This window comes from Mercenaria mercenaria, chromosome 1 (assembly GCF_021730395.1).
Source record: "Mercenaria mercenaria strain notata chromosome 1, MADL_Memer_1, whole genome shotgun sequence".
NCBI lineage: Eukaryota > Metazoa > Mollusca > Bivalvia > Venerida > Veneridae > Mercenaria > Mercenaria mercenaria.
Genome location: NC_069361.1, coordinates 30,363,209 through 30,375,547, shown reverse-complemented (window position 1 = coordinate 30,375,547; position 12,339 = coordinate 30,363,209). Strand labels below are relative to the sequence as shown.

General features: G+C 35.4%; 1 protein-coding gene across 1 annotated transcript; it reads left to right on the top strand.

Moving 5' to 3' along the window:
* The first annotated feature begins 2,221 nt into the window (after positions 1-2,221).
* LOC128556975 (NPC intracellular cholesterol transporter 2-like) lies at positions 2,222-10,090 on the top strand. The gene is made up of 4 exons (XM_053543233.1): positions 2,222-2,359; positions 5,426-5,530; positions 9,384-9,565; positions 9,953-10,090. Exons 1-4 carry the CDS (start codon positions 2,278-2,280, stop codon positions 10,034-10,036), a joined length of 453 nt encoding a protein of 150 aa, XP_053399208.1. The 5' UTR covers positions 2,222-2,277; the 3' UTR covers positions 10,037-10,090.
* Positions 10,091-12,339: the final 2,249 nt, after the last annotated feature.

The window sequence follows — 12,339 nt, the reverse complement described above, 5'->3', positions numbered from 1 at the left end:
AGTTAACAGCTGTCAGATTTTCAGGCAAGTGTTTTATAAATCATTTGTAATCTATGAATATGCTATATCCTCTTCTATTCTCTACTCTAAAATAAAGATATATTCATCATGTGTCAACTGCAGGTTTTGATGAAGTAATGTACAATTTAAGTAAAGGACTGAACTCATGATTTTAGCTAAAATGATCTTTCTTTAAACAAAATGCAAAGTATTACAAAAATGCTAAATCAGTCTGGAATCGAACCCGGTTATTGTCGGCAATAAAAAAATCCTACCATATTGAACAATATACAACGTAGGATTCGTAGTAAACGATTTTTGTTATATACAGCTTTACAATTAGGCAAAAGGCAATAATTGTATAATGTCATATATTTGCAAATCTATCTGCTAAAGGAGACAAAAATCTTACGGATTTTTATCCAAAACTATTTTATAATTCAGCAAGAAATGTCTAGCAAATGCTTGTCTAACTATTTCAGTACTACTTTAACCAGAGAGAAACGAATGTAAATTGTAACAAAACATCTATGTACTAAGCTTCAAAAGAAAATAAGTGTTTGAAAGATGGAACGTTTTAAGCTATGTTGTAAGAGAGTTATATTTAAAAGAAAGATAAGTATTAATAGTGTCATAAAGCGGAAGGAGTGCCTAACTAAAAGTTGTTTTAGACATAAAAGAAATGATCCAGCCTTTCATGACGCAAAAGAATTTTTAAAATTGGACAACTATTAAGAAAGATAAGACAGGTTGAAATTAAAAGAAAATGGCTAACATTAACTGATTACATACCCTTTCAAATATATTGTTTTAACAGTATCTTTTGTTTAAGATACAAAACTTGATAATTTCTTTTGTTCTAGTCGGAAAAAATAGAGTTTTTTTAAAAAGATTTTAGAAAATACAGTAACAACAAATGTCTAACATTAAATCCGCGATTTTGGTTGCCATGGAAACAAAATGGATTCCATTTTTGTAATCAAATATTGAAATGTTTGTAACCTTCTCTCATTTTTTTAAAGATGAAAATTCTTTATGCCCTGAATGATTTATGAAGACGTAATTCACAAAAAAGAAGATAAACACAACATTGCCTTTTGCTTGTAAATATATTTGTTTGTTTACTTCTATGTTGACTAAATGGCCGAAATTTACCAAATCTAATGATGGATACATTCTTTCAAAATAAATCTTTTTCCGCCTGCAATTTCAACTGTTCAATGTGAATTATATATGTGATATCTGCTCAAGATATTGGATATTTAATTCAATAGCTACAGGTAATCCACAAAAATCAATTAGATAAACCGGACAAAACAGAACATATCTTTTATAGTTATAAATACATTACTTTATAATGTGGAAAAGTATACAGATAATATATATGAAACAAAAGGTGGAAATGAATCAACGCGGATGCGGGAACAGTAATCACACATTTTCCAATCAATAATTAAGCATTTTAAAGCTTAATCTAATTCAAAGATGATATAATACGCTAATGTCTAGCAATACTAATTCAATTATGTATTTACCTTTTAAGTTGTTTTGCGTATTCATTATTATAGGAAGAAAAGGGAGAAACATTAAATAGAATAAGAAATATAGAACAAAACAAAACACACATTTGTTGCCTTTTCGTCGGATTTAAGAATTGCTCCTTAGTAAATACAAATTCCGTCTTCAAATAAAAATGCATTTTTAAGGAGTGTATTAGTATTAATTGAAAAAAAAACACTTGGAACCAAATTGAAGTATGTCAGCGGGACATAGTAGGCAGTGAAATACGGATCAAAATTGTTTAAGGGATTTTCCGTATGCATTTCTTACAAAATCTTAAAACCCTTTAAAGTGACTGCGAGCACTTTCTGAGGCACATATTGTTGCTTAAATATTTTCTCTATAATGACTTTGCTGCTCGTAACATAGGGACAATACCGGGTAGATATTAAATAAAAGTATTGTAGTCACCAAAGGTGAAAGAAATTTTCTTGTCCAATCTAAAGAAAGTCGTAGACAAGTATTATTTTGGTCTTTCATGATATATATCACAATAATATGGTAAAATTAAAGTAGTAAAATAATTTATTACATGTCAAATAACGTGCAACAAGGAAGATCATTCAATTATGATCAATGTTCATCTGTTGACATTCACATGTTTCCAATTTTATATCTTATCTTGCACTCTTTAAACTTTATGTTTTTGGCATAGATAAACCATAAAAGACCAGATTTAGGTGGTTTATGTAAGACACACACTGTCTAAAGAGAGCGATGAGGTTCTTGGGAATTGTAGTGCTTTTCGCTGTTATATCTTCATGCCCTGCAGTAATATTGACAGACTACACACGGTGTGGTAAGTACAAACTTTCTCAGTAAGTGCGAACATATCCTTCCTATTCCTGTTTTCCAATGGAGGGGCATAGGACCTCCACAACAGTCCTCCATCTCTCTGTATTCTGGGCTGGTCTCTTCGCCTCTCCCCGTGTTATTTGGCACGACCTCAACTTAGCATCTAGAGTTTGTCGGCCGCCCCCTTTCCCTCTTACCTTACGGATTCCAGTCCATTGCTTGTTTTGAGATGTTTTTAGTTGGTCGTCGTTTGGTGTGCCCAATCCACCGCCATTTTCGCTTTTTGATGGTGTCAGCTTTTGCAGTCTGGCCAGTACGCTCCCATAGTTCTATGTTTGAGACTTTTTCTGGCCATCTGGTATGAAGAAATTGACGTAGGCATTTGTTATTGAAGACCTGTAGATCGTGTTCTGTTTTCTTCGTCTGTTTCCAGGTCTCCTATTCATAAAGAAGGACTGATTTTACATCGGTTTCTAATATTCTTAGTTTTGTTTTGAGGCTGATGTTTCTACTCCTCCAGATAGGTCTTAGAGTCACAAAAGCATGTCTGGGCCTTCCCTAATCTCGTCTTGATATCCTTATCAGCGCCCCCGCTCCTAGAGACAATACTACCTATGTAGGTGAAGCTAATGACATCTTCGATGGATTTGCCATCAAGGATTTTGTCAGAGTTGTTCTGTGCATTGAGTCTGAATGATTTGGTTTTGCTGGTGTTGATTTCAAGGCCAGTTAATTTTGATGTTTCGTGCAAGGCTACCGTTTTCTGTTGTATGTGCTGGAATTGGTGATATAGTAAGCTCTCATCATCTGCAAAGTCAATGTCACTTTTTCTGGTATCTGCTCTGATTCCCAGATTTTTTCCAGCAGATCTTGTAGGATATCAACTGTGAATTGCCAGTTAATCTTCAAGACCTCTGGAGGAATGTGGTCTGGTCCTGGAGCTTTTTCTAATTTTGTGCAAAGCTTTTATGATCTCATTTTTTGTGATAGGGCCAGTTTCAACATCAAGGTCGTATGTTAGGAGTATTTGGTATTTTATCTCCATTTTAGCGGTCCGAAAAGTGTTCTTCCATCTTCCCATTGTTTTTCCAGACTTGTTATAACATTGCCATCTTTGCTTCCCACTGGTTTTGATGTGTTTGTTTTTCTGCCTGCCAGTTGTCGTGTGATGTTACATACTGTCTTGGTGTCATTTCTGGCCGTGGCTTGCTCCGCTTGTGAAGCTAACTGATTGATATAGTTTCTTATCTTGTCTTGCATTATTCTTAACTTCTCTATGTAAATCGGTATGTTCTTTCGTCAATCTATCATTTTGTACTCTTGTCTTTGCCTGTTCTAGCTGTATTTTGGCAGTTCTGCGTTTTTCTATTGACACGATTGTTTCCTCTGATAACCAGATTTTATGCTCTTTCTTAGAAAAACCTAGCACTTCTTTGCTTTTGGTGGTAAACATAGTTTTTACTCTCTCCCACTTTTGTTCTAGTGAGCAATCGTGCAGCTCTGCTTGAGCTTTGAACTTGTTGCTCAACTCGATGCTAAATTCTCGGTTTGCATTTGGTTCTTTGAGTTTCCCTATGTTGTATTTCCTGTTCATAACATTGTCTTGTTTAGTTGCCTTGGCTATCTTTATCTTGAATTTAGCCTCAAGATGTTGGTGGCCGGATGCTATATCAGCACCTCTGTATATTACGTCGATCATGCTTTTTCTCCATGTCCTGGCTATTGTTACATGATCGATCTGGTTTTTCGTTCTCAAATCCGGGGATAACCATGTTGTTTTATGGATGTCTTTGTGAGGGAATGTTGTGCCTCCAATGACTAGGTCATTTTGTGTGCAAAAGTCTGCAAAACGTTCACCATTTTCCTTGATGTCAGAAGAGTTCGCCATCATTTGCGCCCTAATGATACTCTTCCGCACAACGTATTACCATTTCCGATCTTGGCATGTATAAACAAAGGATGTATTAGAATCAAAATAATTTATAGCAAAACGGTGCTTGAACACTAGTCATACACTCGGGCAGTTATGCGTCATACGAAACATTATCACGCCAAACGTATAACGCCCATCGTATTATTAAAGCACCGTTTTGCTATTAGTTATTTCTTTGTATGCTCTTCTTTGTAAAAACACTCTTACTGTAAAATGACGTCACGTAACCTGCAGTGACGTCATTGTTTTATGTTGCGACAAAGAAAGAGCGCTACTATATTTTGCCTACTGTTTTAGATTAAGAGCATATTAGAATCGAAATAATTTATACCCAAGTCGTGTTTTAACACTATTTATACACTCGGGCGGTAATACGTCGTACAAAAAATTACTACGCCCGACGCATAACCGCCCACCGTTCATAAATAGTGTTAAAACACTCTTTTGCTATATATATATTTTTAATATGTCGACGTTACGTCAATATTGTAGTGTTTTTACGGAAATGTGCACGGATTTTTCATGTTAGGAAATATACTTTCTGATTAAATTTCAAGAAATCTTGATGAAATAAATTGTATATTTTTATAGTGTTTATTTTTTTCTTTGCAGTGAGACACATCTATATTTTCAAATAGATATATTATTGATTATTTGAATAGTTCAAAAAGTGCATTCATTATGATACAACAGCAGTAAACTTCTGAGGTTTGTACTGTAATTTGTATTTTTATCTGCCAGCGCTTTCGATGTTACACATTCTTCAGGCAGTTACATTTCGAAATTATAATTTAATGTATTTTAAAACGTATCAATTTTAAATTATTCAAAGAATCAGTAATATATTATTTGCACTCCCTCCAAAAAATAAGTCATCTGGTATGTGATTTTCGTCAGTTGCAACAGATAGAGCTTATAAGGACACTCTAGGTACAGACAGAATATTTTTGCTGTAAAACGTCATTCTTGAATCATTTCGGAAATAAATGGATTAAAGATTGATGGTTCGTATGCAATTTACCGTTTTATGCTCCTTAGTTTTGTTTTGCCGCTGACAGTTCCGAGGTCGTATCCGACTGTTTAAAATACAATCAAGTTTTTATACTTCAAACTTCAAATTGTATACTTCTATTATAGAAAGTCATGGTACAATTAATTCAATACTTTTCGAGCCATGCCAGAAGGAGCCATGCCATGTACAGGGAAGTCAAAATTATACAGCACAAGTCAACTTTACAGCACGTTAGTATTAATTTTATTCTTATGTTTATATCTTTATATTAGAACAAAGACAAATATCAAACAGGGAATGCCACGCACCAAAAGCGCATAACATTATTGTATTTGGTAACAAGGTACAGTTACCTGCCCTTCGTTACCCAACTAAAGGAAGTGTATCCGAGAGAAAAGAGGTCCCTCATTTCATGATGGATTTGATTGTAAATAGATATATTCTGAGCTTCTGAAAGTAGCCAAATTTTATAGATCTGATGTAAATGAAGAGAAAGGGGTAAAAAATTGCTGGCAAATCATGGTTTCTTTTGCAAATGACTGTCTGCGGATTTGTACAAAAAGTAGTCTGGACCGCTTCACTTTGTAAAAATGCAATACACTATTCATTCTGACAGATGTGAGGAGAAAAGTAGCAGGTCAACAGGTCACTTCAAAGTGATTTTTATGTTTCTCTCGGATAGATTTCTAAAGAGAAGGTATTTGCATTTGTCTTCAGAACATTGTGTCAAAGCCTTGCATTGATATATTTGTATGTAACCCTATGGGAAATTAATTGTACTTTGGGGCCATTTATTTAAAGTTTAACTACCAGTATTGTAAGGTTCATAGGGATTTGTTACGTTGGCTGATTTCTGCCATTTCGTGTTGGTGTGTTGGCGGGGCAAAATACGAAAACACAAAACATTGTACGCGAAAACTCGACGTTTAGAGGGCACTGACACGTCAAATTTATCTGTCGAGTTTTCGCGTTTGCGCCCTTTATTTGCCCCGCCGACACCAAAACACTAAAACACGGCAAATATTTTATTTGTTCAGTTTTTGTCCCACCAAGAATATTAAGAATCTGAAATGCATGTATAACAGACCCGGTTCCAGAAAGATTTCGTCGGAGTTGGGGGTGGGGGCGGCACCAGTTTAGAATAAAGGCGGCATCGATGAGCCGAGAGGGGTTAGGTACGGAAGGGGGTAACCCCTCCTGTTAGGTGGGTCAGGGCGTGTTGAAAAATATATGTACAAAATGGTTGCCCCTGATGCACTTTTTGAGTCCAAGAGGGTGTATCCCAATGGAAATATTAAAATATAGGTATGAAATGGTAGCCTCTGTTGCATTTTTATGTCTAAATTGTGCGAAAATATTATTCCTTTGCCAAAACAACTTTGATGAGTACAGGTTACTTCTCAGCCTTCCGATGATTAGGGGGCAGGGCAAGTCCCCGCGGGCACGGCCCTGAATCCGAGCCTGTACAATTACGTAAATAATTACGCATACGCTTTGGCCTCAATAAAGATAAAATTACCTCGTTAATTAGGGCTTTAATTTTATTATTATGAAATTGTTCTTATAAAACATTAAACGTATGGCAGAGCACAACCTTATTATAGATACTTCTTCGCTGGGCACACATACAATAAATTGATTGTAATTCTGTATTTTCGTCATGGCATTATTATCATGTATACCGAATATTTATCATAATAATGGTGATATCCTCCATATGTGTATACGTAAGCTTACACCTAACCCGCCACTTTCGTACTCGCAATATCTTCGCTGTAATACTGAGAAGAGTTATAAAAATTAAAACAATAAAAAGCTGGCAAAAACACAGACATTTTATGTAACATAAATGGTATTCGGCCGAAATATACATGTATCTTACTAAGAATTCAACTGAAGTTAGTTAATGAGGCTTATTATGTATTAATTAATAAGACAAATTAATTCTTGTATTTGTTGAACCAATAAATATTCTTTTACAGTGAAGTGGTACCTTTAAGGTGTAGGTGAGCAGTTCTTAGGAATTAAACTGGAGTCAGCTAACTTAGGCTTGTGATGTATTAATAAGACAAATGAATCCTTGTATCTGTTAAACCAATAAATATTCTTTTACAGTGAAGTGGTACCTTTAAGTTGTAGGGTAGGTGAGCATATTTTACTAGGAATTCAACTGAAGTTAGTTAACTGAGGCTTGAAATATATTAACAAGAGAAATGAACCCTTGACAATTTTGTAAGTGAACAGTTACTGCTGTTACAACATGTATTAAATTAATAGATATTCTTTTACAGTGAAGTGGTACCTTTAAGGTGTAGGTGATCAATTTTTAGCTATGACTTCAGAATTCCTTCCACTTCGGTGCGGCAAGGAACACCTCCACTCGGACCGTAGCGCGTTTTGTACTAGTTCGGGCGCCGCGGTGGAACTCCATCAGTCGGACCGTAGCGCGTTTTGTACTAGTTCGGGCGCCGCGGAGGAATCCCTTCATGCGGTCTGTGCGCATTACGGTGCGGCAAGGGACATTCCTCCACTCGGACCGTAGCGCGTTTTGTACTAGTTCGGGCGCCGCGATGGAATTCCACCACTCGGACCGTAGCGCGTTTTGTACTAGTTCGGGCGCCGCGGAGGTGTTTCTTCATGCGGATGTTGAATTGTGTATATGCGCACTCGGTGCGGGGAGGAATTCAACTGAAGTCAGTTAACTTAGGCTTGTTATGTATTAATTAATAAGACAAATTAATCCTTGTATCTGTTAAACCAATAAATATTCTTTTACAGTGAAGTGGTACCTTTAAGGTGAAGGGTAGGTGAGCATACATGTACATAGAATATAAGTCAATTTTTATTCTTAAACTTATATTCTCTAGTCGTTTTGGCATAGTGTTGCATGCAGTTATGTTGTGTTCATTTCAGTAATTGTTGTGTGCATGTTTACCGGATGACGCCAAAACGAAAACACGAAAACTCGACATATATTTGTCGTGTTTTCGTGTCGGCGGGATGAAAACACAAAAACTAAACAAATAATTTATTTGTCGTACTCTCGTGTTGGCGGGGCTAAAACACGAAAACTCAACAACTGAGGTATTTTCGTGTTTTCGTATCGGTGGGGCGAAAACACGACAGCACGGCAAAATAAAGGGCACCAGAACAACATATTCATACCCGCCAACACGAAAACCCGACAAATAAATATGTCGTGTCGGCGCCCGCTAAATGTTGTGCTTTCGTGTAAAATTTGTCGTGTTTTCGTCTTTTCGTGCTGTCCTGTTATCACCTCGCCAACACGAAATGGCAGAAATTAGCCAACATAATTTTTGATTATTGTTTTTAATACAAACGGTCTAGATTTATTGGGCAGATGCATCAGTTTTTGCATAAACAATAAAACAACCGTAAACCAGCAAAAGACTGAAACTGAAACTATTATATAAATTGCGTGATTCTTATAGGTTCTACTTGAATAATTTTGTACTTATTTATTATCTGTTGATCTATGTATTGATAAAAGACAACTTAAACTTTGTCTCAGTGAAAAGGCAAATTTAGTCCAGTTGTCATTTTGGAAATTGTAATACTTAATTTCGAAAACGGATTTTACCTGCTGCAAAGGTCCTTATCTGTCTAAACTAAATTTACAGACGTTTAAACTTAACTGGTCGTCCAGTAAACAGTTATAGATTATAACCGCCTGTGTCAATACAAGGTACTGGCTGGGTAATTATTCCGTTTACAGACATGGAGCACAATCTTTGTCAATGCAGACACATACGATCGGAGGTTCTACCAGTTACAAGCCTGCGCCGGAAATAAAGGTCACCCATTTAAGCAAAACAGTATTTATTGATAATTGTTACAGAAAATAATTTTCAACACCTCGAATACTTCTTCAGCGTAAACATTACTATAAATGATAAAGGATGTAACAATTTCAGAGACTTGTAACTCATTTAATATAAATACAGCACAGACTGAATCCATTAGCTACTTATCTATTGTTCCTTTTTAATGCTGCGGTAACATTTTCAGACTTTTACATATAGGAATATTATTAAAGTAATATATTTTACTCTGCTTCGTCAGACGAACATAGTATGACGCTTGAAAACATCTACCATGGATTTTTCGCTGGTGTCCAAGTACCATTCGAAGTAAATCCGAAAGACGCGTGCACGGATAGCGGCATACACTGTCCTCTTATACCGGGGGAATCACATGTTTATGTCGCAAATGTAACAATTCCAGCATATGCCACTTCCGTTGGGGTAAGTATTTTAATATATAAAGATGCATTAAACTACCACTTCTTAAACCGAGGGAATCACATGTTTATGTTGCCAGTATAACAATTCCACCATATTCCATTTCCTTTACAGTAAGTATTTTATAATAAAGCTGCATTAAACTACTAACAGTTATATTTATATGTTGCAATTATTTTATATCTGTTTTACATATATAATAAATACAAATATTTTATATGGAAGCCAAATTATTGGACGTGTGTCTATCTGTATATGTAGAAAATTTAGAGAAGTGAAATTGGAAATATACACGAATCTGTCATTACAGAAAAACATGTTAATTTATCTTATTTTATGACACAGAAATGAAAAAGGAAACGTTTTGAATTCACCTTTCATTAATTCCAGATGCGTTTGGCTGGACAATGGGAAGTCAGAGATGACACGGGCCATAACTTGATGTGTTTTGTATTTCCTCTAATCCTGACTTAGACGAAATGAATTCCATAAAGTGACTGAATAATAAAAGTCTATTTTAAAATGAAATATTTTAAATTATGTTTTTTGCTATAATTCTGAATAAGTTTGATTAAATGTACAAAGAAATACAGAATTGATATACTTAGTGACCAATAATGTATGAAAAACAGTCTTCGGTGGTAATAAAGCTAATGCTAGTAACATACAATATATATCAGAAAGTCGTTAAATATGTAAAATACTTTGTAGACGGGGAAAATCCGCAATGATCTGCCATTCATAGATATGGCCATTGATGGCACTCTTTATCAATGCTTGGAGGCAATGTCCAGTGATAACTTTAGAAAGTTGAGAAAATGCCAGGGATGTTTTAGGGGTTCTCAAAGGGTAAAATGGCAACTTTTATTTACCGTGGCTTTGTTAAATCTGTTGTTTTTAAGCAGTCCTATTTAAGAAAGTTAAAACCATTTAAACTTTACATAAGCAATTATCTGGTACATATTTATACAATGTAGCTGGACCGACTAAAGCAATCGCAATAAAGTGTCTTAACCAGGGATGCACCGAAATGGGAGTGGACAAGATTCAAAACAAGGGCCTTTATTTCCATAGGAAAGAGCGGCTTAGCCGATTGACCGCTGTGTCGCTGTCAAAAGGCGATACATATAGTCGATAGGTCAAAAGTCAAATATGTGTATATGAGCCGTAATAGCAAGACTGTCACCATTTTTACTGTGTTTTTCTTTTATATAAACGCTTCTTCATTTTTTTTAGTAATGATTGAGATTTGTTTTACTTTTCAAATTCATTATAACTGCTGAAAAATTTAAAGTGTTTTATATAAAAATGTAGTAAGAACAGCAAAAGCTTTGCTTTTACTTAGAAATTGAAAAATGAAACAAAAAGAGCTAAAATGGTCATATGAACTAAACCTTTGTTGATAAAAGGCTTTTTAAACCGTGAATTTCAGAAAATCGAATTTGGCACACATTTGTTTCCAGTACGGCTGGAAATGTAAATACATCTGACATTTTTTCACCACTCCGTCCAGAAGTATTTTAACAACCTGATTACATAACACGCGTGTGACTTATTTTATACATCTTGTCCATTCTAGCCGCCACTGTTTCAAGCAATCTCCGTCAGCCTGCAAAAAATACATATAAAACCAAACGATTACTTTCGACATAGTTTAATAAATGTCCAGTTCGTATAGGATGAACGTTTAGACCGAGTTTGATTTTCAGTCAAATCGGTGTAGTAACTCTAATTATTATCATTTCTCTATTTTAATTTGTTAAAACATCGAGGGCACCATTGGGATTCCGTATTTTAACATTGTAAACACTCTTGCGATTCATTTTAGAACCGATCTTAACAATATTTGCAAATAAAAATATGTATGTTTATATCACCTCATTCAAGATTGATTACGGGTGAGAAGAAACGCCAGATTTGGCAAGTGCCATATTTAATCTGGTAGAGTTAAACGTTTGATGAGTTCATAAACGCGAATAGAAGTGTAAAGTGGCATTGCTAAGGACGGCAGAAAGCCACTTACCGTTACTGAATTACTGTGACTTTTGTTTTTAAATAATAATCCTAATTTTAACAGAACAAAGCTTGGCACGTCGATATAATACCACATCACACGCGGGAACAAATCCTTTAAGTTCATGTAAGCGATTGAGGACCATCATGACTCAAGTACTTCTGTCTTAAGCTTTTAGCTAAGACCTTTTACAATCCCGTTTGTGTTCGAATGTGTGTTAATCCGTCCGTTTGTTCCGTTCTTTTGACTGTGTCCGACTTTTTGTAACTTCATTGTGTTTCAGTGGATTTTGAAATGTTCTTCACAATGAGACACAAGCTAAAGATCCGAGTGTAAACGCTCAAATTTGTAGTGGCGGACTCGGTATATTTCCTTCAGACATATATAGGGTTAAAGAAAAGTGGTTATTTTCATATTCCCAAATGTATGCTACAACACATCCCAAACGACCTACCACTGTGTTGTATTGAATTGTTCTGTTTAGACAAAGATGTCATGAACACAATCACAGCTATGTTTGCAGGATCAGGCTTTACGCCGCCTTTTGATACGACATGGCCAGAAAGGACTACTTCATGTTGAAACATATTGCATTTGTCTGGTTTTAATTTCAGGCCAGCCGCTGTTAATCTACAAAATACATCATCTACCATTTGAATATGTTGTGTGAAGTCTTCACCATACACAATAATATCATCAGTGTACACGAGACAAGTGACCAATTGTAAACCCTGTAATGCAACTTCCATGGTTCGTTGGAAAG

Excerpts from the sequence above, each read along its gene's own strand:
- LOC128556975 (XM_053543233.1), top strand. The coding sequence starts at position 2,278 with ATGAGGTTCTTGGGAATTGTAGTGCTTTTCGCTGTTATATCTTCATGC. Across the intron at positions 5,531-9,383 it reads ACAAGTCAACTTTACAGCAC|ACGAACATAGTATGACGCTT; the intron begins GTTAGTATTAAT and ends CTGCTTCGTCAG. Across the intron at positions 9,566-9,952 it reads CATATGCCACTTCCGTTGGG|ATGCGTTTGGCTGGACAATG; the intron begins GTAAGTATTTTA and ends CATTAATTCCAG.